The sequence below is a fragment of the Gopherus flavomarginatus genome, chromosome 1, assembly GCF_025201925.1.
Source record: "Gopherus flavomarginatus isolate rGopFla2 chromosome 1, rGopFla2.mat.asm, whole genome shotgun sequence".
Lineage (NCBI taxonomy): Eukaryota > Metazoa > Chordata > Testudines > Testudinidae > Gopherus > Gopherus flavomarginatus.
The window spans coordinates 287,746,953-287,773,246 of record NC_066617.1 but is presented as its reverse complement, the minus strand read 5'-3'; the positions used below and the strand labels follow the sequence as shown (position 1 = coordinate 287,773,246).

General features: G+C 44.7%; 1 protein-coding gene and 1 long non-coding RNA gene across 4 annotated transcripts in view; one reads left to right on the top strand and one right to left on the bottom strand.

Annotated features, from left to right (window-relative positions):
* Positions 1 to 344: 344 nt before the first annotated feature.
* SPRY2 (sprouty RTK signaling antagonist 2) lies at positions 345 to 7,047 on the bottom strand. Of its 3 annotated transcripts, XM_050951037.1 has the most exons (3): positions 6,355 to 7,047; positions 6,140 to 6,215; positions 345 to 2,117 (listed from the first exon to the last, which is right to left on the bottom strand). In XM_050951037.1, the coding sequence occupies exon 3, from the start codon at positions 2,064 to 2,066 to the stop codon at positions 1,125 to 1,127; it is 942 nt and encodes a 313-aa protein (XP_050806994.1). In that variant the 5' UTR covers positions 2,067 to 2,117; positions 6,140 to 6,215; positions 6,355 to 7,047; the 3' UTR covers positions 345 to 1,124. The 3 variants fall into 3 exon arrangements, with proteins under 3 accessions (XP_050806994.1, XP_050806987.1, XP_050807004.1); XM_050951030.1 differs by having other exon boundaries at positions 6,140 to 7,047; XM_050951047.1 differs by lacking the exons at positions 6,140 to 6,215; positions 6,355 to 7,047 and adding an exon at positions 3,885 to 4,325.
* A 1,877-nt stretch (positions 7,048 to 8,924) lies between these two features.
* Positions 8,925 to 26,294, top strand: part of LOC127050881 (uncharacterized) — a 297,623-nt gene continuing 280,253 nt past the window's right edge. Inside the window, exon 1 of the long non-coding RNA XR_007774345.1 lies at positions 8,925 to 9,007. This is a non-coding gene — a long non-coding RNA (uncharacterized LOC127050881). The remainder of the gene's footprint in view (positions 9,008 to 26,294) is intronic.

Genomic DNA, 26,294 nt, shown 5'->3' with positions numbered 1-26,294 from the left:
TAGTATTACTTATTTCCTATTTAAAGCACAAAAAGCTCATCACTTAACAGGATAGGCCAATTTTCAGTATTGATTATTCCTAATCTGAAATGAGTTCATGCATTTCCCTATGTTCATTTTCGTCTTATGTTATGCAAATAGCATTTATACCATTTCTGTAAGGCTAAGAAAAATGCATTATTTTCAGCTATAGAAATAACATTTGAAGTTTTCATTTTCATTAACCTAAAGTTCTTAAAATCAATTTATTATTTTAGCCACATTGTGATCATGTTTCTTTGAACTTTCTCCAATTCAGAGCAATAAAGATATGGGGAGGGGGGGAAAAATGACAAGCAGCCCAGTTTAATTTCAAACGTTAATATATTTTCTATTTTATAGTGAACATATGCATCTGTCACCCCTTATTTGCAGCAACTATGACGTCCTCATAAGAAGGGGTGACATTTGTAAGATGCCTCTTAAAATAAATATTTCTTTTTTATAAAATAATAAAACTTCAAATAAATATTCTTTACACTAAACAATATGTTGAAAAAAATTAGAAAATAAAGGCTGAATTTTACTGAAACTGTACAATATACATGAAGTCCAAAGGGAAATCAGAGTCTTGTAATAGAGGGTTTCCGTCAGGCAAAAAATACAATCTAAAAACATACTGATTGATTCACATTCTTCCGAATGTACAACATATTAGTATAATATTTTGTGACTGTGCCATGTTCTATGACACGACTTGTTTTTCACAGTTGAAAATATTATCGTATATACAAAAATATAGCACATTATCTCTGGCAGAAAAAAATTAAAAAGGAGTCATTTGCTAATTTACAAATTTTGCAAGTACTATTCACAAACAATAGAGTCACCTAGGAGTGTCTGTGTTGCTTTAGCTTATGCAATACATGGGTCACAAAGTACTGCATCCCATATTTGAGCTCCATTAGCTGGGTTCTAACAAGCAGATCAGTTAAGATGGCACACATACAGAAAAGCAGTTCACTGCAAACAGCAAAGTATACCCCCAACCCTTCTACTAACAGTGCCAAGGTTATAGCTGTTTAGTTGGTTGCATATGTGTGTTAGAAGAATCCTTATAACTTTAGCATTCCCAACTAGTGATGCTATGTTGGCTTTTCAAAGGTCCTGGGGGGAATACTGGGAACTTTGCAACAAACTGTGTTTGAGTGTTTACAGCGGCATCCGGGCCTGTTTACCCGGTCATAACACCCCTGGCACAATTTAAGGCAACCCTGGGCTGGTAAGTAACACCACAAGCAAGGCAAAAAGAGGGATACAACACCCATGGCAGACCATCTAGTGCAGCAATGTGACTGACTGCAAGAGCATGGGTTGTCAGCACAGTTGTCCTCATCATCATTAGAGCAGTGATAGAAGAGGCATTTCACACAGCAAACACAAGTCCCATAATCAACCACATTCTGGGCTGAGCAAAGACACTGCTTGTCACAGATCCAACAGGATGGCAGGGTCCTTGGAGAAGTGCACTCCTTACACTTACATTTTCCACAGTCCTCACACCTATAGGCATGCATGCCCAAGTCTTCTTTGCTCAGGGGCTTCAGATCGCTTGTTTTGAACTCAGACTTGGGCTGCACCCTGATTATCCCATCAGCCATTGGCCCTGAGGATGATCCTAAAAGTCTGTGTTCAGATGAATTACTGCTTGTACTTGTCCTTGTACTGCTCCGTGAACCTGTGCTGACCGTACTGATGGAACGGGACAGGGGTGCCCGGGAGGAAGTATGTACCTGTGCATGTTGGACCCTGGTAAGATGACGATGTTCAGGCAAGCCATGTGGTCTTTCGTTTTTGTGCTGGCTAGCTGGACGAGGGGCAGGTTTAACTCCTGGTCGCGGAGCCACTGTAGGTCCCTCTGTGTACTCATTTGTATTTCGGATGGCCCTGATCTGGTCCAGTGACAACACATGAACCTGCTGAGTCAGAACATCCCTCAGGTCAGAGTCTCCCTGCTGCCTCCCACCGTCATGCCGAACCTGTAGCAAAGACTGGGACCCACTGCCATTCTGAGCTCTTGTCTCCATCAGTATCCTGAAGAGTGGTCACTCCAGCAGGCTTAGAACACATCTGAACTCCTGCAGCAACAAAGAGAAGATTCACTATTGTGTCATATTGTACATTTCCAAATTGTCTTTCCTCCTGAATGATCCCAGAGCATTTTACTAATTAAATAAGTACACTGCCATTAAAATGGAGCCACATTAAAGGTGGAGGGCAGGAGCCAGACTTGGTAAGTACTCTGTACCTGTCTGATTTTGTTAAAGACACTTATTTTTACTAAACGCACTAAAAGATATTTTTCTCCATCAATGCAGAACACAGAAGTTTTAGGTTTTTAAGAACTCAAAGATCCACATCCAGTAAACGGCACAGAACTCAGTTTAATCTATAATGCAGGGAGAGAGGTTTTTGCTGACCCTAGCAAGACTTTAACTTATGATTCCAGGAAATCTAGGTATTTAAAACCTGATACTGAGACCTCCCAGTCATCCTGTGGCTAGACCATGGATTTTAACATAGCCACTTAGAGTGACTCTTCCTTTCATATAACACTATTAAAAATACATGTTACACGAAGAACAGCTACAAATATTTTAGCAAGTGTAATGTGACCTGCTGACGACAGACATTAAATTCTTCAACTTTATTTAAAACTGGATAATATTTTGGTAGGCTAGTCTCTTTACACATTAAACTTAACATGATGTAAATAGCAAATTGTAGTTTAATACCAATGTCCCCAAAAAAACACCAAACAGCAATAAAATGTTTGAGATTAGATGCCAGTGAGTCAAATGTCAACTGCAGAAGTAAAAAAGGTCTCTGTCCAAGATTGTCAAGTTCGTCATACTTGTGTACTTCACGTTAGTTGTTATTTTATTTATTTCCTATTAAATACCACTGCAGAATTGTTTTTTACATTTCAAAGTATCTATAGGATTATAATTTTAATATTGGGCATGACTAGAAAATACACAATTTGTGGAACAGAAATATGCAGAATACAATCTAAACACTACAATCCAATAAGACTATTTGAGGATACATCTCCAAGTAATTAAGAATGGAAGTGGGATTAAGAAGTTCAGTGGAAACCCAATAAAACATACATACAGTTAAGGAAAAATCAGTGTATGACTAGCATCATAAGCTTATAATATACTGATCCTTAGTACAATGGTTAACAAATCTGCAGATCAGAATTTACCACTCTATTTATCATTCTTTAATGGATTCTAAAATAGACAAAATTAAATTAGCTACATAAAAGTCCAAAGCAATTTGTTTTGACTTAAAAACAAATGTGAATCCTTGCTTCTTGCAAGGACCACACAATGTCTTCAATTATACCCAGAAAGGGCACCATAGTGTTACTCTGCACACATCACTTACCAACAATAAATAATACTACACGACAGTATTGTAAAATATATCCAAACAGACGCTTAAACAGTGAACATCTCCATATGCGTCTTTATTATTTATTCTAAAACCAAAGGAAAACATTTAACCTTTTACCCGCTGGTTACTATTCAAGCCAAAATAAGGTCTCTGTTTTATTTTATTTTATTAGCTGGCTCTTTTTTAAAAAGAAGAAATTTAATACAAATATTAGGTGTGTTCATTACTGTTAAATCTTGGCTTTCACCCAGCATGCATGTTAGAAATCATGATTCACAGCATGTGAAAGATATCTTGCAAACACATCTTAAACTCTTGTTTATATTTACTTCAAATTAAAACCCTTGCCAAGAGAAAAGTTTAAATCTAATGCCCAGAACAGACATGCCTTTATTGGAAGCTATTTAAAGATACCAAGGTTAAATCAAGGTACTCCCTACCTTGAGAGGAATTTGCAACATCACATACCCCTTTTCTTCGAATTCTAGATTTAAATTTAAAAAGCAAAGGAGAGATGTTTTTGCCTCTGCAGTACTGTCAACCCGGTCTAAAAGTACGACTGACCCTGACTGGCAGGTTCTTCGAAAGACAAGGGTCTTCGAAACTGAACCCCTTCAAACAACAAGGTAAAAGCTGCACAAGAAAACACTGCTCTTTTCTTCCTTTCCTTTTATAGGCTTCATCTTTGCCCAGAACAACGTTCTCAGCAGGTGGGGCGCAGCAATTCCTTCATTCTGTCAGGACTAGCTGATATTGCAAATGAAACAAGCAGCCTCACAAATGCAGACAACCTGGAGATAAACAGGAGACATCCTCTAGGGTGAAGGAGGGAGGCGGCTTCTAAAGTTGCCTTATCAGGAAAGTCAAGCCCATGCTTCCTTTTAACTATTGTGTATCCACCTCCTACCCCGAGGAGATGCTGGAGGAGTCTGAGAAGAGTTATATAAAGCTTCCCGCATTACTTCTCATTTGAGAGAACGCCTCCAAGGTAGTGTACTAAAGTGCAGGTTTCCCCTTCAAGGGCTACCATTAAGCACCAATTCGACGAAGTCAGTGGTGGGAAACCTCCCCAGTGCTGCTACTATTTCACCTATTTTGTGTAAATTTCAGCCACATTCCCAGATTAGGAATTACAAAGTGGAACCCACAGAATTTGTAGAACAACGAACAGCCCTTGCATTTCATTACACCGAGAGCGTTAGAAAGATCCGTTAACAGGGCAAGATGCAGACCTACAGCACTCTTTATTTTTGCACGTACGTTTGCCTGCAGTTCTTTCATGGAAACAGGACTATCCCCTCTCTCTCTCTCTCTCTCTTTCTAATCTCGGTTGATCTCAATGCTTTCCTCCTTTCCACCCACCCCCTTTTTTCCACCTACCGAATAAGAGCATAGCAAGAGAAACATTTGCTCCTTTTTTTTTTTTTTTTTGAGATAACGCGATTCACCACTTCCAAAAACCGAAGTCCACTCACTTGCTGAGCAGAAATGCCATGATTTGCTAACTCCTGCTAACTGGGATTGGGAAAAGGGGAGAAAGGGGCTGGGTTTTATCCTGTGCACGCATGGGGAAGTTTAAAACGCGAAGTGCTCCTTGTGTGCTGTGGAAAAACCCGTGTCGTGTTGGCTGGGAGAAGGGAAGCCTAAGGGGGAAAAAGTTCTCTGCCCATGAATTTCTGTTTTGTCTCGGGAGCCTTTGCAGCACACCCCCACCCCATCTCCATCGCGCACACACCAACCACCTTTTCTTTGAAAGTGCTTTGAAACCCCCATTAAGGGCTGAGTGTGTGATCAGACTATGGATTAGGGCAAAAGGGACTTCACCATCGGGGTGGGGCAAATTGACACACAAATAGCTTCCTGCAAACACCAGCAACTTTCAGAGGCTGTTGTAAAGTAAACCACCACCACACATATTAAACCTTTCCGTGTCCTCCTCCCCCCAAACTGCTTCAGTCCTACACACCATACAACGAAACCCGGGGACAAATGTACTCCCTACTGTATAGACAATCTATTTAACTTTATCGCATGGAAAATATATTTATAGCAGGAGTGAGCTCACTTCCGAATTGCACAAGTCTCTCAATGCACTTAAAAGAATAGTGTCAGTCTTCCATTTAAACACATATGGCTAAACGCACCAAGTACAGGGACCAAGCAGCCCAAAGGCGATACAAATAAATAACCCTCCAAATCCTACCCCAAACCCATGTAATGCTTTGAGACAGGATATACCCAGGACTTCCCCGTCTCTACCTTTCAGGGGCATGTTCCTGCGACTGTAGGAGAATACAGTATGCAAAGAAGTCACCGAGTTCTTCAAGTCTTTGCAATATTTCGTAGACATTGCTCCCTGCAAATGCTCAAACCTGAGTACAGCTTTCCGCCCTCTAAGCTCACCCCCGCCGCCCAATGGCGCGGAGCTTGGGGGGCTCCCTCCCTGCAAAGTCATTCTGAGGGGCAACAAACGCGAAACAGCCCCCAGAAACCATCCGATGCTCCCCCCTCTCCCCGCCGAACTTCCCCAAGAAAGAAAAAAGCTCGCTGAAATTCTACTTCCAACTCCTGGGGTGGGGGGATAGGTTCACGGATTGCAAAGGGATCGACCTTACACCTACATTTCCACGAGCTCCTCGGAACAAACTGAGCTATTACAAAAAGCTTGTTTTGCAAAGAAGGAAAATGCTCTCACCGTGATCGCGGCACTGCACCAACCCCCCCTTCTCTCTCGTGTTTTCTTCTTCCTGCGGTTTGCAAGTAAATCCAGCCTAAAGCAGCAGCAAAAAAACAAAACAAAAAAAAATCCAAACTCAGCTTTAGTCCAACTTGCAAATCATCATCACCATCATCTCAAAAAATCCAGAGCAAAGTGACCTCACTGTCCCCAGATCGATTATAAATATAAACCTCTAGGAAAGGTCTCCAGGTCGGATGGGTATTTCTTTGCTCCTAAAAATAAATCACTCATACACTGTTTCCTTTTCCCCCACTTCTCAATCGCCAATACTAAGTCACTTTTTTTGTTGTTGCAAATGATCAAGGGGCGGGAGGGGAGGGAGAAGCCAACGCAAACACAATAAAGTGGATCTAAAATACAATCCCAAAGCTTTTCTTCCACTGAGCTCCTCCACAAAAACAGCCTATGCAATGTAGCCGTTCTGCTGAGAAGCTGCAAGCTCCCCCCTCTCTCTCTAGCTTTCTCGTTCCCTCTGCGAGCGTGTGAGTGTTGCAGGCAGCGCTGTGGTTTGCAATCAGGGGGTGTTTTGGAAGCGCAGCAGATTTGTGGTGGTGCCTGTTGTTGTGTGTTTGGAGGAGGAGGAAGATTTGAGATCTGAGCTGCAGGGGCTTGGCGTTTTTCTGCTCGCGCTCCCTCTCTCTCTTTTCCTTTCCGGAGGAGGTAGGGTGATCTCTCTGCAAAAGCAGCAGTAAATGGCGTCATGTGGATCTGAGGAGGAACAGAGCAGTTGTTGTCCCAGAGGATATATCGCATCCGGTCCCAGCTCATTGGCTCTGCGGGGCTACATTCACTCACACTCCCAGCGCCCTGCCAGCACTCTGAGCCGCAGGAGGCATTCAAAAGGGCAACGGCACCGAGCAAGCCAGAGGGGGAGGCGGACGATTTGTACTGCAACTGCAGGCAGAGCCGCCGCCGCCGCTGCTGCTATGTTACTGGTACAGCTGCTATTCCCGCTGCTGCTTCGGCCCGGCCTCGCCACCCCAGTGCTGCCTAGCGCAGCAGCAACTCCCTCCCGGGGCCGCTGATTTTTCTAAGAGGCTCCTTCGTACAAAGTAACACAACACTTAGTACGTGCGAGACACTCGGGCAGACAAAACAAAAGGCTACGTGGGACCCTCAGGCGAGCTGGCTGGTTACGCTGGATTGAACTGAACCCCTTGAGGTTGAGTTTCAGAAGAAAATAAAAACTTTCCGGTGGTATTTTTTCGCAGTAGAGCTAAAGAGAAGTTAAAAACGCCCCCTCCCCTTCCTTTGCATTGTAGTTAATCCAATCGCCTACCACTTCTCGGCCGAAGGAGGGGGTATTATTTTGGGTACGGGCTGCTGCGTAAACACGATCATACACCATGTTCTAGTACTAGCCACACCACCTCCTCCTCCAAATTAGTGGCTGCGATAATAAGGGGAACGCGGTGTACCTCAGACACCAGCTATCTGCTCGGGACATACTTATCCTCTACACAATGGAATGAGTAGCACTCTGTTTTGTGCGTGTGTGTGTCCAGGGGATCAGCATGATGCACTGCGGTGTAATATGTACTAAAAACCAACAACAAAAAGAAAGGGAGAAAGAAAGTTCCGGCCTCGTTGCTAGGACTGTGGATACACTGCCATTCATGTGACAGTCAGAACTTCATTTGTTTAATGTAGAGGATATACAATGGGTCGGAGGCGCTATAGCGCTATACAACTTCGAGAGCATCACTGCCTGGCACTGGATGCGGATAGTGTTTTTATTTAAGTTCAGTTAACATATGGGACGGTGTCTGAAAACAACCCAAAGGTTTGGTTTATGGACAGTGTATGTTATAGTAATGACACAATCCCCTCTTCTCTGTATCGGCAGGCACTAGGTGAAATAATTGGTTTAAAAATTGCCACGTTCCTTGTTGTGTATTTTATGCCAAAACATATATAGGCGCACACACACAAACACCCCTATATTCGCACGTGTATGCAGAACCTATTTTGCACGGTTTTATCTATAAGAAATAAAAGTCCGCAGTAAATTGTATTATTTACATGAGCATTCACAGAGCAACAAGTCTTGTACGACTTCTATCTGCCTGCACATCCTCTTTTACATACGCCAGCTTTGTGAATTACATGATCATCTACCTCATGGAAATAAAGTGGATGGTGTATTACACCTTCACCTATTCTCTCTATACACACACAATAAAATTAACCACAGCTAATTTATTAGTAAGGCATGTCTGTGGTTAATGTAACATCTTCTTTTGAAAGCTCACTAGACTATCCAGGACCATTGCACTGCCTGTTTAATTAGACAGCTGCTGTTTCCGAGATATCTGCGCAGGGTGCCGGCGTTGAGCTCGTGGGCTAGAGGGAATGAGTTGCATTCAGCATTTTCTCCACTTTCATGTACTTTCAGTGACGCAAGTAAAGCGGCCGGATCTGTGAATTACCGCCCTGCCCGGGAACAAAAAGCCAAGGAGGTGCAGCTTTGCAAAGCTGGGCTCCATTGAGCCCTCCTGAGGACTGAGAGGCGGCTGCATGCCGGGTCCCCACTAGAGGGAGCACAGAGTCGGGCGGCCAGAGGAGCTGCCGGGGTAGGAACAGCCCGGACTTTCCCCACTACAAGAAGCGCTCGGCGGTGTTCACCCAGCCGGGAGGGCTGCCCGCTTGCCCAGTCTTGGCGGGCACGGCGCGCAGTGTTCCGAGAGGCGGGCCAGGGAAGCGCAGGGAGGGGGACAGGGGAACGCCTGCCCCTGCCCGTCGTTGCGTAACGCTAACCGGGAGCCGCCGCTAGTGGACAAGCCGCACTGCAGGCACCTTGCCAGTCAGTCCCAGGCTGCGCAGGTAAGAGCCCCGCCTTTCCACGCACACGGCGGCGCTCAGTGGCTGCCTGCGAAGCCCCATGTAGCCCGCCCTGCCTCTGCTGCAACAAGTTCCCCCCCTGCACCTTTTCTTCTTTGTGCTGCACGGTGGCTGAATTGTCCAGGGGCTGCCACAGGAGAGTCCCCGGGACCTAGCCCACCTGCCCGACGCTCGCCGGGGCTTTTTAGCAAGGCGCTTTACCATAGGCGTTTCGGATCATGTGTTTGAAGGGCGTCTGGCCTGGAAAAGTCTGTACTGTATTTCCGTGATTTACACTGAAAGTGAGGCTGGACAGTTCTCCTGCCTGAAATGCCTACAAGTTATAGCTGGGCCTGACCCTCTGAGTGTACGCTTGGATCAGTTTAGTGTTGGGGCTGCATTTCCCCACTTGGGAAGGGGTCTAATTGATCTTAAGGAGTCTGTTCTGGCTGTGAAGGTTAAGGAATTCAGATTTGGCTGTTTAGTTCAGGTCCACATCTACTTCAGATCAACCATTAGGAGAAAAACAAAAAAGACCATGTTAACTGGGGGGAGGGATACCTCAGTGGTTTGAGCATTGGCCTGCTAAAGGTAGGGTTATGAGTTCAATCCCCAAGGGGGCCATTGAGGGATCTGGGGTAAAAAGCTGTCTGGTGACTGGACTTGCTTCAAGCAGGGGGTTGGACTTGATGACTTTTTGAGGTCTCTTCCAACCCTGATATTCTGTGAATTGTAGTTCTTTTGGCAAGGTACAAAAAAAAAAAAATCAGTTCTTGCCAAAAACAATCTTCTTCTACCCAAATTAGAGCAGTTTAAAAATATAGAGATGGATAAGGTTTTTTAGGTCATTTTTTAAAATCAACAAGCTGTGTAGTGTAAGAGTGTTCACAATATAATTTTTATAGCAGCCATCAGTATGGTAGACATGTTAGACTCCAGTCCTGCAAATGTGCATGTATTTGACATGTGAATAGTCCCAATGAAATATAGGAAATCAGTTGGGTTATTCCTATTCCCAAAGCTAAGCATATGTGTATTTTCAGGATCAAGGCCTTACTGAAAAGCTAAAAAGACTGCATGTTTAGTTTGTTTACACTTAAAATGCTACAGCTGTGCAGCTGTAGTGCTTCACTGTTGACCAGTGGTCTGCAAACTTTTTCATCTGGCTGCTGCCAGACAACGAGCCACGGAGGACCATGGTGGCAGACGAGCATCCGCTGAAATTCAGCTGACAAATGGCAATATCAATAGGCGTCGCTGCCGAAATGCCGCCGACAAGTAGCGGCATCCAGAGGCGTTGCCGCCGAAATGCCGCTGACAAGTGACGTCATCCAGAGGCGTCGCTTCCGAAATACTACCGAAAATGAGCGGCATTTTGGCGGCGACGCCTCTGGATGACGCAGCTTGTCAGCGGCATTTCGGCAGATGCTTGTCCACCGGCCGGTACGCAGGCGAACTTAGATGCCCTGCCGGGTGCCATGGTGCCCACAGGCACCGCGTTGGGGACCCCTGCTGTAGACACTACTATGCACCTACAAGGAGGGTTTCTCCTATCAGCGTAGGTAATACTCCCTCCCGAAAGACGGTAGCGAGGTTGACTGGAAAATCCTTCCCTCGAGCTAGTGCTGTCTCAACAGCAACTTATATTGATATAACTATGCTGTTTAAGGATGTGGATTTTTTACACCCCTGAGTGATGTAGCTATGCTGAAATAATTTTCTAATGTAGACATGGCCTTAATCATGATGAATTTACAAATTTAGGGCTAGTCTACACTGGCAACGGTAAAGCACTGCCGCCACGGCAGCGCTTTAACGCGGCTTGTGTGGTTGAGGGCCGTAGCTACCAGCGCTAGGACCACAGCTCCCAGTGCTGGTGCACTGTTTATATTGGCACTTTTCAATGCTAAAACTTGCTGCACTCAGGGTGTTTTTTCACACCCCTTGAGCGAGAAAATTGCAGCGCTGTCAATTGCTAGTATAGACAAGCCCTAAGGAATCAGTCCTGCAAATATTTATGTACGTGTTTAGCTGTATTCATGTGACTGGGCTTATGTGTAAATCTTTACAGGCTCAGGAACTGCAAACTAGATTATCCAACCTTTATGTTGATGAGCACTTACCCACATGAGTAATTCTATTGAACTCAATGGGAGGTAGGTGCCTAGGTGCTTTTAAAAATCACTAAATAGCTTTAAAAACTGAGGCCAAAGATACTACTTAGTGCCAATAAGTGAGTTCAGTAGGTGTTAGCTAGTGAGGCCCCAATCCTGCATGTCCTGAGTGGTTCACTATACAGGCGTGTTCATCTGCACAGTATGCCTTGGAGGATCAAAGCCATGCTCAGTTTCCCCTATTGTGACTTTCACAGAGTGACTGAGGTGAGAAAAACAATTGACAAATAGGAAAATGTGACTGTAAAATTCCAACATTTGTCAGTGTGATCCAGGAAGATGTAGTACCGAAACTATGTTTGAATTAATTTTATAAAATGAGTTCAAACTATTTTTAAAGTGGAAGGTGTCCCATTAAGAAAAAATATGCAAATGTTCCAAAACTGCTGGTATTAAGGCAATAAAAGTTTACTGGTAAATTTTAACCACAGGCATGCTGGCACTTTCCAGATAGTCAGCAAAAGAAATAATCCTGCAGCCTTTGTGAAATGAAGTGGCCTAATGTTAGTACAGGGGTCGGCAACCTCTGGTACGTGGCTCACCAGGGTAAGCACCCTGATGGGCTGGACCAGTTTGTTTACCTGCCGCGTCGGCAGGTTCGGCCGATCGTTGCTCCCACTGGCTGCGGTTTGCCGTCCCAGGCCAGTGGGGGCGGCGGGAAGCGGCGTGGGTGAGGGATGTGCTGGCTGTGGCTTCCCACCTCCCCCAGTGGCCTGAGATGGCGAACCATGGCCAGTGGGAGCCGCGATCGGCCGAATCTGCCAACGCAGCGGGTAAACAAACTGACCCGTCCTGCCAGGGTGCTTACCTTGGCGAGCTGCTTGCCAGAGGTTGCTGACCCTTGTGTTAGTATATGCAATTATGTTTCCCCTAGTGGCTTGCACTGATGACTGCACAGTCTGCTACTTTCAGCAAGAGTTTGACTTTAACTCAAGCAGAAGCCTGTATTTTCAGTGCCCTTGGTCTTGAGTTCATTCCCAGCTGAGGACCGCAGTAAATGTATATATGTGACCATGGTTTAGTTACACTAGCAATTCCAGTCAGCTCAGTTAGAGATTTGCCCATGTAAGGACTGCAAAATCAGGTTCTGGTAGGATTTCTGCTGCATCTAAATATTGAAAATGTACCTTACATGCTTTTATTTGATTTCCGTTGTTCAGGCTGCAGAGTAGAAAAATGCAATGTATTTCCCTTTTTCAAAAATATATCTTTGTCGGTGGTTGTTCATCACAAGGGAATGGCAGTTCAGGTTGTTTGGTGCCTCCTGTGGCACTATGAAGGTATGGATTATGGACATCATGTACTCTCTACACATAGCTATTACTACCTAGTAATTCCCTAGAATCCTAAACCTTTAATTGATTTTGTCTTTCATGTTTGAGCCTTTGAAAAAAGTTAATGTACATTAGGGAACTATTTATAGTAAAATTGGCTTATATGAGTGGCTAGTCTGAAGTCCTCTGCCCACTGATAAAATATTAAGTTGAGATTTTCAGAGCAGTCTAGAGTATTTATACCCACATTTTTCATTGAAATGAGTGGGTGATATCTGCCTACATCAGTGTTTCTCAAACTGGGGTCGCCGCTTGTGTAGGGAAAGCCCCTGGCAGGCCGGGCCGGTTTGTTTACCTGCCCCGTCCGCAGGTCTGGCTGATCGCTGCTCCACTGGATGCGGTTCACCACTGCAGGCCAATGGGAGCTGCTGGAAGCGGCACGGGCCGAGGGACGTACTGGCCGCCGCTTCCAGCAGCTCCCATTGGCCTGGAGCAGCGAACCGCGGCCAGTGAGAGAGGGGCAGGTAAACAAATCGGCCTGGCCCGCTAGCGGCTTTCCCTATGCAAGTGGTGACCTCAGTTTGAGAAACACTGGCCTACATCTATTAGACAGTTTTGAAAAATCTCAGCCTAATAGCTTATTAGATTTCACATGGGATCTTTATGTCCCTGATTCAAATACCTTTCATCTCTTTTGTATGATTTTCATTACAGGTTGGGAGGAAGAAATTTTGGGAGTCCAGTGGGGAGGAGGAGTCAAAAGGTAATATTTTGGCTTTGTACTTTGTACCTAGTTCCAAGGGGCATGGAGGACCCGTGACTCCCACTGAAATCAGTTAGTAAAGTCCTGAAACAGAATGGCTACCTGCAACTTGACCTGATAGTTTTAGTGGTGCTCAGTACCCTTCCAGAGGATCAGGCCATTGTCACTCAGAGCTGTCCAACAGTGTCTGTCTTCTTTGGTGAGATAACAGGCGTGATCCTAAACCACTTTACACCACTCGAGGATCTGGCCCAGTATATCTAGGGACATGTACCAAAAAGAACATTTTCTAGTTGAATATCAAATATATATCTATACAACTTTTTTTTCCTCCAGATCCTAAAATTGTCCTAAAGAGAAGGGTGTGTGTGTGTGTAGGTGGATTCACCACAATTATGTGCATAGGAACTGTTCTAATAAAACAGAAGCACTAGAATTATTTGATTATATTTATATTAATAAGATTATTAGAGTTACAAGAATTGTTATATACTTTCCTTCTTTCTCTTAAATAATAAATTTAATGACTCAGTTTTCTTTTCTTATAGAGTCTAACAGCATATTCCTCAAAAGTGGGAAATTGCTGTGAAGTGAATGGATGGAACATCAAACTTTCATACTACAACTTGGGAAATTCTGCCTTAGCCTTTTTTCCCTTAAATTTTCAAATGCTGCTGCTGGTAGTTGGGAAAGTGAGTGAGGGTGTAGACAAGCATTTTAACTGCTGTGTTGTCCTGATCTGCTTTGAGCAGGGTTAGATGACCTGACTAGGCTCAGCTACGCTAGAGTTTTACCTTGAATCAATTGATTGCGAGTGACTTTGAATAGTTAACACATTTGTGAGTAAAGACTAGTTTTGACAAATGTTTCCCCAAACATTTTTTTTCAGCAGGCAAATACTTCTGGTTTACTCTTAAGCTGAGCCTACTGAGGTCACTAGCGGGAGACAGTGGAAAAAGGTGGTAGAAATTGTGGGATATTTTAGGGAAAAAGACACAGCCCAAGAGGCTGGACTGTGAAGGAAGGTAGTTGGAATTTTGGCAGTTTGACGTGTAGCATGCAAATTAGTATGGTGCTATCTGGGCTAGTTTAAAACATGGTTCCGCTTGTAGTTTTCCTGCAAACCAAGAGAAGCATATTAAGCAATTGTTAAATATTCTCATCTTTCTATCAAGGCCTGGAAGCTATGTTTTCATATGTGAAATCTTTTTACCCTTTGTCTAAGTGGCTTGTAAAAAATCCTAGAAGCAGAGTAGGCATAGACAGCATGCAGAAGGGGACCCTTGTTAATGAGGTCATAAGTCATAAGAAACATCAAGAATGCTTCCCCTCCCAACACTGTCTTTAATTTTTGTCATAAATGTGTTGCTTCTGTTAAAGTAATTGTAATAATAATTGACAGAGACCCTTATCCTACAGTCAGATCCACACAGATGGACTGTTGTGTTCATACAGGTATCCTCACTGAAATCAGTGGGACTCCATGTGGGCTGAATGGTCTGGCTGCACAGATGTGATTGCAACATCAGGGCCTAATAGACTAAAAATCACTTTAAAAGAGAGAGGAATAGCCAACTAATTATACTTACCTTACTCAGGCCATGTCTACATCTAAAATTTTGCAGCGCTGGTTGTTACAGCTGTATTAGTACAGCTGTATAGGGCCAGCGCTGCAGAGTGGCCACACTTACAGCAACCAGCGCTGCAAGTGGTGTTAGATGTGGCCACACTGCAGCGCTGTTGGGCGGCTTCAAGGGGGGTTCGGGGAACGCGAGAGCAAACCGGGAAAGGAGACCAGCTTCGCCGCGGTTTGCTCTCGCGTTCCCCGAACCACCCTGCAAACCGCAGGGAAGGAGACCTGCTTGCTCGGGGGTTCGGGGAACGATAGAGCAAACCGGGAAAGGAGACCAGCTTCGCCACGGTTTGCTCTCGCGTTCCCCGAAGCACCCTGCAAACCGCAGGGAAGGAGACCTGCTTGTTCGGGGAACGCGAGAGCAAACCGGGAAAGGAGACCAGCTTCGCCGCGGTTTGCTCTCGCGTTCCCCGAACCCCCCTGCAAACCGCAGGGAAGGAGACCTGCTTGCTCGGGGGTTCGGGGAACGAGAGAGCAAACCGGGAAAGGAGACCAGCTTCGCCACGGTTTGCTCTCGCGTTCCCCGAACCCCCCTGCAAACCGCAGGGAAGGAGACCTGCTTGCTCGGGGGTTCGGGGAACGAGAGAGCAAACCGGGAAAGGAGACCAGCTTCGCCGCGGTTTGCTCTCGCGTTCCCGGAACCACCCAGCAAACCTCAGGGAAGGAGACCTGCTTGCTCGGGGTTCGGGGAACGAGAGAGCAAACCGGGAAAGGAGACCAGCTTGATTACCAGAGGCTTCCTCAGGTATGCTGGGATACCTGCTTATTCCACGGAGGTCAAGAAAAGCACTGGTAAGTGTCTATACTTGATTACCAGCGCTGGATCACCAGCGCTGGATCCTCTACACCCGAGACAAAACGGGAGTACGGCCAGCGCTGCAAACAGGGAGTTGCAGCGCTGGTGGTGCCCTGCAGATGTGTACACCTCCTAAGTTGCAGCGCTGTAACTCCCTCACCAGCGCTGCAACTTTCTGATGTAGACAAGCCCTTAAAGAGAGAAGCAGGCAAGACACTTGATTATCTAAACAAGATTAGAAAGATCTACTCCTACCAGCAGTTTAAAGGGCCACTGTAAACTTGAAATGTTTAAAAGCTGTTTCAAGTACTGAATCTAACTTTGGTTCTTTCTACCATTATTTGCAGTTTAAGAATAACATTTTTCCATTTTTGAATTAGCTTTGTTGCTTTTGAAAGTCTCATAGAGACAGATGGTGGAAATTGACTGATATCCTCATTCCAGAACCTGTTCTGGGTAAGTGGACCCCTCTCTAAAGCCTTGTGTAGCCCCAGTGAAGTAAATGGGGCTGTATGGAGGCACAAGGGTCCAACTATACAGATCAGCTTACAGCAGGGGTCGGCAACCTCTGGCACGCGGCTTGCCAGGGTAAGTACCCTGGCAGGCCGGGCCAGTTTGTTTGTCTGCCGCGTTGGCAGGTTCAGCCAATCGTGGCTCCCACTGTCCGCGTTTCGCTGTCCCAGGCCAATGGGGGAGGTGGGAAGCACGGCCAACACATTCCTCGGCCCTCGGCCCTTCCCGCAGCCCCCATTGGCCTGGGACAGGAAACCGGGGCCAGTGGGAGCCGCTATCGGCCGAACCTGCTGACACGGCAGGTAAACAAACTGGCCCGGCCTGCCAGGGTGCTTACCCTGGCGAGCTGTGTGCCAGAGGTTGCTGACCCCTGGCTTACAGGATTGTGGCCTGACTAAATAAATACAAGGGGAACAATGAATCTGATAGTAAACAAAATGCTGTCAAGTTCATGAAGTAAACAAACTCTATAACAGGAAGAAAATATTCTTATCCTATTTCCTGGGAGGTAAATGTTTTCAGATAGGAGTGTGATTTTATTTTTAAGTTTGTAATGTCCCGTCAATATCATTTTCAGATAGTATAAGTAAAACTAATGCAAGTGCTTTTAATGTATTCTTATTTGATTTACATGTGTCAGTTAGAATATGGCAAAGATATAACCTGTTATATTTTCAGAAAGAAAATTATTTTTCATTGAGAAGTAAAAGTATGGTTGTATAATAGGTTTTTGAGCACCTAACTCAATTTCAGTTAGGGCCTGATCCATAGCCCAGTGAAGTCAACAGAAAGGGTGTTGTTAACGTCAGTGGATTTTAGATCAAACTCTTTACCTCAGGGATCAGCAACCTTTGGCACACAGCTTGCCAGGGTAAGCACCCTGGCGGGCCAGGCCTGTTTGTTTACCTGCTGCGTCCGCAGGTTCGGCCAATCGCGGCTCCCACTGACCACAGTTTGCTGTCCCTGGCCAATTGGGGCTGTGAGAAGCGGTGGCCAACACATCCCTCGGCCTGCACCACTTGCTGCAGCCACCGTTGGCCTGGGACAGTGAACCCCAGCCAGTAGGAGCCACGATAGGCCGAACCTGCGGATGTGGCAGGTAAACAAACTGCCCCGTCCCGCCAGGGTGCTTACCCTGGTGAGCCGCATGTCAAAGATTGCTGATCCCTTTTTTATCTAGTTAGAAAACGTATATGTATCTGAAAAACCAATGTGTAAAACTGGGTAATAATTATATGTTGTGAGCCATAGACTGCAAAGAATAGAGAGCACCGATTTTAATTCCGCTGTGTTCTGATCTTTTGTAAAGACTGAATCATAAGCAGAAAAGACTGAATCATCATTCATCAGACTAATCATCAGACTAACTTCAAAAACAGATTGTATAAAACAGTAAAATGTAACACAAAAGTGACAGTCTTTTGTTCCATTGCTAGTTCATTAAAATAAAAAAGAATAAAAGAAAAGATCACTTCCTTTGCAGACACTTTATGAATCAGGCAGACTGCGAAGAGCTACAAAAGGATCTCACAAAACGAGGATACCGGGCAACAAAATGGCAGATGAAATTCAATGTTGGTAAATGCAAAGTAATGCACATTGGAAAACATAATCCCACTACACATATAAAATGATGGGGTCTAAATTAGCTGTTACCACTCAAGAAGGAGATCGTGGAGTCAGTGTGGATAGTTCTCTGAAAACATCCACTCAATGTGCAGCGGCAGTCAAAAAAGCAGACAGAATTTTGGGAATCATTAAGAAAGGGATAGATAATAAGACAGAAAATATATTGCCTCTGTATAGGACCATTGAATACTGTGTGCAAATGTGGTCGCCCCATGTCAAAAAAGATATATTGGAATTGGAAGAGGTTGAGAAAAGGGCAGCAAAACTGATTAGGGGTGTGGAACGACTGCCTTATGAGGGGAGATTAATAAGACTGGGACTTTTCAGCTTGGAAAAGAGATGAGTAAGGGGAGATATGAGTGAGGTCTATAAAATCGTGACTGGTGTGGAGAAAGTAAACAAGGAAATATTATTTATTCCTCATAACACACAAACTAGAGGTCAAAAATGAAATTAATAAAGAGCAAGAACAATTAATAGAAAACAAACTAAAGGAAGTTTTTTCCCTCCGCACAACGCACAGTCAACCTGTGGAACTCCTTGCTAGAGGATGTTGTGAAGGTCAAGACTATAACAAGGTTAAAAAAAGAACTAGATACATTCATGGAGGATAGGTCCATCAATGGCTGTTAGCCAGGATGGGTGGAGATGGTGTCCCTAGCCTCTGTTTACCAGAAGCTGGGAATGGGTGACAGGGAATGGATCACTTGATGATTATCTGTTCCATTCATTCCCTCTGGGGCACCTGGCATTGGCCACTTTCGGAAGACAGGATACTGGGCTAGATGGACCTTTTGTCTGACCCAGTATGATCGTTCTTATGTTCTTAATCAGGCTTGTCATTTGACACTAGATGGAATACAAAGTTTGACTTTCCCCAGCTGTCTTTCCTGCTTCTGTCTTTCCTGTTTCTATCTTTTTGCTTGTCTTACCTTTTAAGAACATGATTTGTATACATATGTGATCCTAATTTTATTGTTTGCCTTCTCAAACCAGCACTTTCACCTACATCTCCCCTCTCATTTGGCAGCCAGTTGGGCTTCTTCCTGCCTTGAATACCACATTCCCTGGTTATTTAAGCTCAGTCATTAGCACCCTGTCCCCTTACTGAAATTATGAATGAAAAGCCTTGTTGTTCATTACAAATAACTCAGGCTTCCTTAGTCAGTCAAATTCAAATGGAAGTGACTGCCAGACAAAGCGGCTGTATGATGGACAGTCCTCTCAGCAAGTGATCAAGGCACACAGGAAGTTTTTAAAGACACAATCTAGGTAGAGCAGCTTGGGCGTTCCCCTGTGGTCAGGGCTACTTGGGCAGGGGGAGGAAGGATGTTTTTTTTCCACCTAACATAAGAAAGGGGAATACAGAGAGATGATAATTTGCAGTCGGTTCTGCTTCAGCAGAACTTATAAACCTTTCCATGCAGACACCTACACCTTCCAGTAGTTCTCATCCAAGCAGAGAAAAGGGCAGGCACAAGCATTTATTTAGTTCTGAATGCTGCACTGTGCAGAGTGGGTCACGTACTTGGGGCAGCACAACCCCCTGCTGAGAAGTTGCATTGTCCTGGGCCCCCTTTTCACAACAGGGGAAAAGGTAATTGACAGGCTGATTGTTTGGCCAGAACCCCTGCTGTTTTAAAATACTCCAAGGCCCCAGTCACACGTTGTCAATAATAGCTGTCGGAGGTGACGAGTGAAAAAGGGCTGTTCAGGAAACAGTTTGAGCCCTTCAAGTGGACAGGCCTCAGTGACTTCTCCGGCACTCTGGCTGCCACAAGCAGCCCCTTCAAAAATAACCTTAAAGCAATAAATCAGACTTGTTTCCTGGACTATACAAGGAACAGCTGGTTATTTTTCTTCACTTTTTTTTTCAAGTCAAAAAATTATTTAAGCACAGGAAGTCAAGCATGTCAAAGTTTGGCAAAGCAGTTTAGGTGATTTAGCAGTTAAACACTTCTCCTCTTTTCAGTGTTATACCCTAGCCAACTTTGGGCTTTGACTTTTTATCTTCTCACTTCAATAGCTTGTGCCTTTGCCACAATGTCTACCACAACTTGCCTCCTGTCTTCCACACAGCTAGGGAAGCGATCCGAGTAGTTTGCGAGGGGAACTATGGAAAAGTCTTCATATGTTGGAGTCCCCAGAGATGAATTGAGCTTGGCTGGACTGTTCTTTTAGGAACCCAAATCATGTATGTGGCATAGGCATGTCTGAAGGTGTACAGGCCTACAATGTACTTAATATTTTATATATACACACTCTACTTAATATTTTAATATATGTACAGTGCCACTGACATGAGGGGGGCTATTCAAACAGTTAAAAAATTACAGTTCCCAACTGAGAGGACCTTACAGTCTTAGGCCCTGATCCTGCAATTGGATCCACAAAGGCAAACATTTATGTCTGTACAGAGCCCCATTAGGGGCCCACCCACGTTGATTTCAGTCTCAGAGCTTTAATTCCCTGCCACTGCACAAGACATTTGCTATCTACTAACTTGCTAAAATCTAAATCTACTAACTTACTAAAATCTAAATCTATTACAATTTGAGAGTTCTTAATGTTATCGCAGAGTAGTGCCCAGTTCAGGTCTGCTAATACATTTAGCTCTTCAGAATTGGTGATATACTCAGGAAACAAAAGGCTGAGTTCAAATGTGCTTTTGAAACCCTCTGCAATGTCTATGTGCTATGGTTAAAGCATTACAGCAAAGATGGAAATGTAACCATTAAAAAAAAAGTTGATGGTAAAAGCAGAGATTAGGTTGTGCAGAACAACAAACTTCTCTGGCGATCTGGGTTCAGTAAAAGTAGATTTAAGAAGAGGAGAAAATAGTTTGTTGATCTCAGGTTAGCATTACATTGCTAATTAAAATCCCAGACTTTGAATACCTTCCCATTCACATAGCACTGGATTTTTGTTCCTATTTTTTCACATTAATCATCTGTTTACAAAATATAAAGAACAGTACACTTTGGTTAGGTAAAAAAAGAGACAGTTGTCCTGGAAAGAGAGCTGGGGAAAGCAGATTTATCTCTGTGTGCTATATAAGCAGCACAGTTTATACCATGACAGTGCTATGTTTGTTTCGGCAGCTCTGTGTGGGTGTATGAGGCTCAGCATGTGATTTCTGTATCAGTGCCATCTTTGAAACATGGTCATTGTTCACCCTACACCTATCGCATTGGTGCCTATATATCTCTGTTAATGAGATTTTTTTCTACCATGTGCCTAGTTCTGGATGGCTATTACACAATGGATTTGTAATAATTTATTTAAAAAGCATAAGGGGTTTATTTAAAAAACATAAGCTGAGAATAGTTTGTAGGCTTGAAAGCTGGAACTTGCAATGTATTCCTGTTATCCCCCTGAAAATAACTCATTGAATGTAAGAGGAACTAAAGGTGCTCAGTCTCTTGTAGGAGATATGCATTGGGTGCCCACCAGTTTTCACCATTTATTTTGGTCTTCTGCTGGTCTGTTCAGGCTTGAGTATCAAGTTGATGGATTTGCCTTCTTTCTCTGTTCTGTGGATTGTTTCTCTAGGTTACTCTCTTTTTCTCTTTCCAGGTGGTGTCCATATTATGATTTGCTTTGGAAATCTTGTATATGGTGTCCTTAAAGTGTGTCTGATATGTCCGTAGTTATCTTCTGACAATATATGATGCTTTAGATTGGTATGCTCTACTTAGAATCATATATGATGCTTCAGATTAGTATGCTTTATTTAGTATTTCTAATGTTGCAAGAAACTTTTTTCAGTGGACTCTGATGATCTTCCACAGACATTTACTTTGGAATGAGCTGATCTTATCAATTTCTGTTGTAGATTTCCTAGTCTGTGCTTCATAAAGGACAACAGACATGTTGCCAGTGTTAAAATTAGTATTTTTGTGTCAGTGCCCACTGGTATTTCCTCTAATTTTTCCCACGCATGTGTGGAATGAATTTTATGATGTGCACCAACAGAGAGGTGATGTGTCGTCACACATCACCTCCCTGTTGGTGCACATCACAAAATTCATGTGGCAGTGGTGGAGGCAGAGGGGTTAGGAGTATGGGAGGAGACTCAGGACTAGGGCAGAGGGTTGTGGTGCGGGTGGGTAGTGTGGGGGGGTTGAGGGCTCCAGCTGAGGGTGCAGGCTGTGGGGTGGGGCTGAGGATGTGGGGTTTGAGGTACGGGCTGCCCTGGAGCTACAGTGGGGAGAGAGGACTACCCCCAGCTCTCTCTCCCGGTAGTAGCACCTGGGCTGCGGGGGAAGAGGCGCCTCTCCCCACTGTAACAGCTCCGGGGCTGGGGCCACGGGACAGACGCCTCTCCCCACTGTAGCAGCTCCAGGGCTGGGTTGGGGCTGGGGGAGGGGCACCTCTCCCCCCAGCTGCGGCAGGTCTGGGGCTTGTTTGGGTGGGGCCAGGGTAGGGTGCGTCTCCCCCTGCTGTGGCAGGGCTGAGGCTGGGCTGGGGCCGACGGGGAGAGGTGCCTCTCCCCACAGCAGCAGCTCCAGGGTTGCGTGAGAGGCATTGTTCCCTGCCGCAGCCCTGAGCGCCTGCGCGGTGCTTATTAGGCTGCTCTGCAGCCACATGGCCGTGCAGTTTAGAGGGAATTTAGGTGCCCCCCATGCTATTTTTCCAAATCTTTTCAAGTTTATGAAAGTTGTTTGCTGCTTTTAATCATCATTGCTTGACATCTAGCGTGGTGTCACCATCAGTGCACATCTCATTCCATAGATAGGTAAAATGACTCATTTCTTCCTTCATCCACTCTAATAGGTACTTTGAGGATGTTGGTAGCCATATATTTTGTTTTACCCTTGTGGGTGAACAAACCAACTTGTATTGCTGTATCTACCAAAAGCTGGGTCTTTTCTTTCGTTAAGCAATATGTTGAACTAAGCAGGAAAATAGCAAAAACAAAGTCACCTAGTTGTGCTTTTCTTCATAAAATCCCATTTTTGCCTTCTGTGGTTACTTTCCTCATGATGTAGTCAATGGCCAGTGCAAATAACAGAGTTATTTTCTTCATTCCATATTCTATCCAAAAAGACAAAGAAAATCTGGAGAGGTGTTTTGTCACTTGCTTTAAACATCACTCCAGTAATGTCCTTTCCAGCTACTTTCCCATTTTTGAGTTTACTGGTGACTTGTCTAACTTCTTTCATTGCAATAAACCCTAAATCAATATCAAGCTCTAGTGTTAGGTCTGCATCACATATTTAGTTATTCGGTTGGTCTTGTTCTATTTAAAATATCATGAAAATGTTCTGCTCATCTTTGCCTTTGTTCTTCTTCTGTACTAAGAGTTTTTCCATTTGCATCTTTAGTAGGACCTCCAGTATTGCTAAAGTTTCTTGCTAGCTGTTTGATTGTCCTATACAAGATCATAAGGTTATCTCTTTGGCTAACATCTTCAGCCTCTTGACATTTTTCTATCAATAAATGCCCTTTTATCTTTTCCGGTACTCCTTTTTTACCTCTCTGTCTAGAGCTTTGTATTCTTTTTGCCACTTTAGCATTCATGAGTTTTTGCTTTACACATCTTCTTTTTTTCACTGCTGCCAAGTAACACCACTAACCCACTCTTCCCCTTTAGATGTTGTTGTTATTGGAACTGTTATGTAAAGGGGGAGGTTCTCAGTTGATATAAATTGCTGTGGAATTCACAAGAGCTATACTGATTTATTCTGAATTCACAGGAGCTATACGGACAGAATTTGGCCCAAACTCTATATAAGAAATGATACATATTCAAATAAAACTGCATTATGCAATACATAATTTGGATCTGTCAGTGAAGAGTCCAAATAATGCCCACGTATTAGCTGGAAATGTAATATATCATGGGCACATTTCCCATATCCTATTTCTGCTTGTTATAGTCACAAATTACCTATAGCAATGTAACATTGTACCATCCAACAATGGTTGAGAATGTACGTGACCTATATGTATGGCAACGTTTTACTGTCAAAGTGATAATTCTTTAGAACCCTGCCCACGCTAATGAGTCACATGCTTTTGGGTGTCTCTTTCATTCAGCTCATGTGACTGGGGAAGTGTTTTGAAAATGCATCAGTATTGGCGAGGCTGCTGCCTTTGCCTAGCAGTTTGACAGTGTAACCCACACACCTCCTTGGTGTGGTGTTCTCAGGGCCATCCCTAGCTGTTCTGGGGCCCTACGCAGCCCCCCTATGGGCTGTAGGGGGGGCCCAGGCCTCTGGGGGCAATGTGGGGGGGCTGGTGCCAGGTCGCTGCACTTCCCGCCCAGCTCTGCTTCTGTCCTCAGGGGAGTCGGGGTGGGGCTGGAGCGGAGCAGAGGCAGGAAAGGGGTGGGGTGGGGGCGGGAAGAGGCAGGGCAGAGCAGGGGCAGGATGGAATGAGGGCGGGGTTGGGGTGGAGCAGGGGCAGGAAGGGGGGGCTGGGGCAGAGCAGAGGCGGGGGTCATGGGGAAGAGGTAGAGCAGGGGCTGGAGCAGCATGCAGCTGTGTGGGGCACCAACTGTGTACTTTGCATATGGGTAAGGACGGCCTTGGGTGTTCTGTCCCATCTAGTGGCATCAAGATCATTTAGAGAGAGAGAGAAAATGAGTTTGCACTACAGCATTAGCTAACAGCCAGTTGGCTTTTAGCTCATGCACTAGAGGCTCATGCACTAAGCTCTAGAGGTCCCCAGTTCCATCCAACCCACCAACAACTGGGGTCTGTTGGCATTACAACAGCACTGTCTGGACACCACTAGATTGGTGAAAAATCTCACTCGTCAAAGATCTCCACCCAGCAGTGTGTTTGAAAAGCCCATTACAAGAGAGGTAGAGGAGACTTAAAATGTGCCACCATAACTGAATCCCTTCTCAGCCCTTGGAGAGGAGAGGAGAGGAGAGGGGGGCAAAAGAAAAGCCACCGTCTGGGAGCATTGTTGGAGCAGAATATAAGCACCCCTAGCATCTCCCAAAGCTTGGAGGAGACACTGTCCTGGCAAGCCATGCCCATACTGTTCCTTCCATTGCAGATTCCTGTTCTGAGCACATTCCTGGAGCATCTTTCATAGGGGTCAGGAAGCACCTACATGATGTACTGCGGACATGTGCGTTATTCGGGGGCTGACTGTATGAGCAGAGGTTGTAGGCTAACGGTGTGATCCTTGCTGTCTGAAGACAGTGAAAGCAAGGGGAGGATGAGTAACATCAGATTCTGGAGGAGAAGGAAGAGGGACAGTGAGGCTGAGGCAAGAGAGATAAAGAGTTCCCACCAGACTTCTCACCTTTGCCTCAGTCTTGCTGCTACTCTTACCTCTTCTCCTCCAACATCTGGGGTGAAATCCTGGCCCCACTGAAGTCAATGTGAATTTTGCCATTGACTTAATTGGCGTCAGGATTTCACCCCGATGCATAACTCCAGTGATGTCACAGGGCTGTGTGTGGCCCAAGGGGAGGGAAAATTACAAAAAAAGAGAAAAATCTAGCATAAAACACTATGAGCTAAGTTGGTATAAAATCTCTTCCAAGCATCTGAACTATATACATGTTATAAGAGAAAATATACTTCAAAAATAACTTCTGACAAAAGACAATTAGTTTATAGCTACATATATCTAACCGGCAGGCTCTTGAAATGACCTACCTCCCAGTGGAGGTGGTCTTGGAGTATTTTTTTAGCCTCCTCACAGGTCCCTCCCACAGCCCCTTCAGTCTTTCTGCTAATTTCAGGAAGAAGAAAAGTAAAAGATTTCAACTTCTGTTACTCAGGAGTTTCCAGATTTTCTCTCTTCACTCTCACTATTCAACAAGTCAACATACAAGGCACTCAATGAAGGTGTCTCCCAGCTCCAAACTGAAGCCAGAGCCCTGCAAAACTGAATACACACAAGAATACAGACACATGCGTCTGACGAAGTGGGCATTCCTTCACAAAAGCTTATGCTCCAAAACATCTGTTAGTCTTTAAGGTGCCATGGGAGTCTTTGTTGCTTTTTACAGATCCAGACTAACACGGCTACCCCTCTGATACTATACACAAGTAATGCCTTGGGATTACTCACATGCGTAAAGTTACGTTTGTGCATGTTTGCAGGATTGAGACCTAAACCTGGGAGCAGTTAGGTTCTCAGTTAAATTATGAGTGAAACTTGCACCCTAGCATTATCACAGATACATCTTTAGGTTCAAGAGCATATGACTGGAACAGCTGAAATCCTGGCTCCCTTGAAGTCAATGACAAAACTCCCACTGACTTCACTGGGGCCAAGATTTCACCCCACGTGTTAAAAAAGCCTCTCTATATATGCTGTGGCAGATTTTCATATAAAGTGAGGCCTGAGGTGTGTGTACATCTGAATATCTGTCTGCACTCCTGCTTTGACCCATGTGCTTCTACAAGCTCTGTTCACATGCACAGATGCCACCTATACATATGCAATTGCAGTAACTGGGCATGAAAAGAAGGTTCAACAATGCAAGTAGATCTCAGGCCTGATCTTATGAAAAGTTGATCCTGTACATGTTATGGG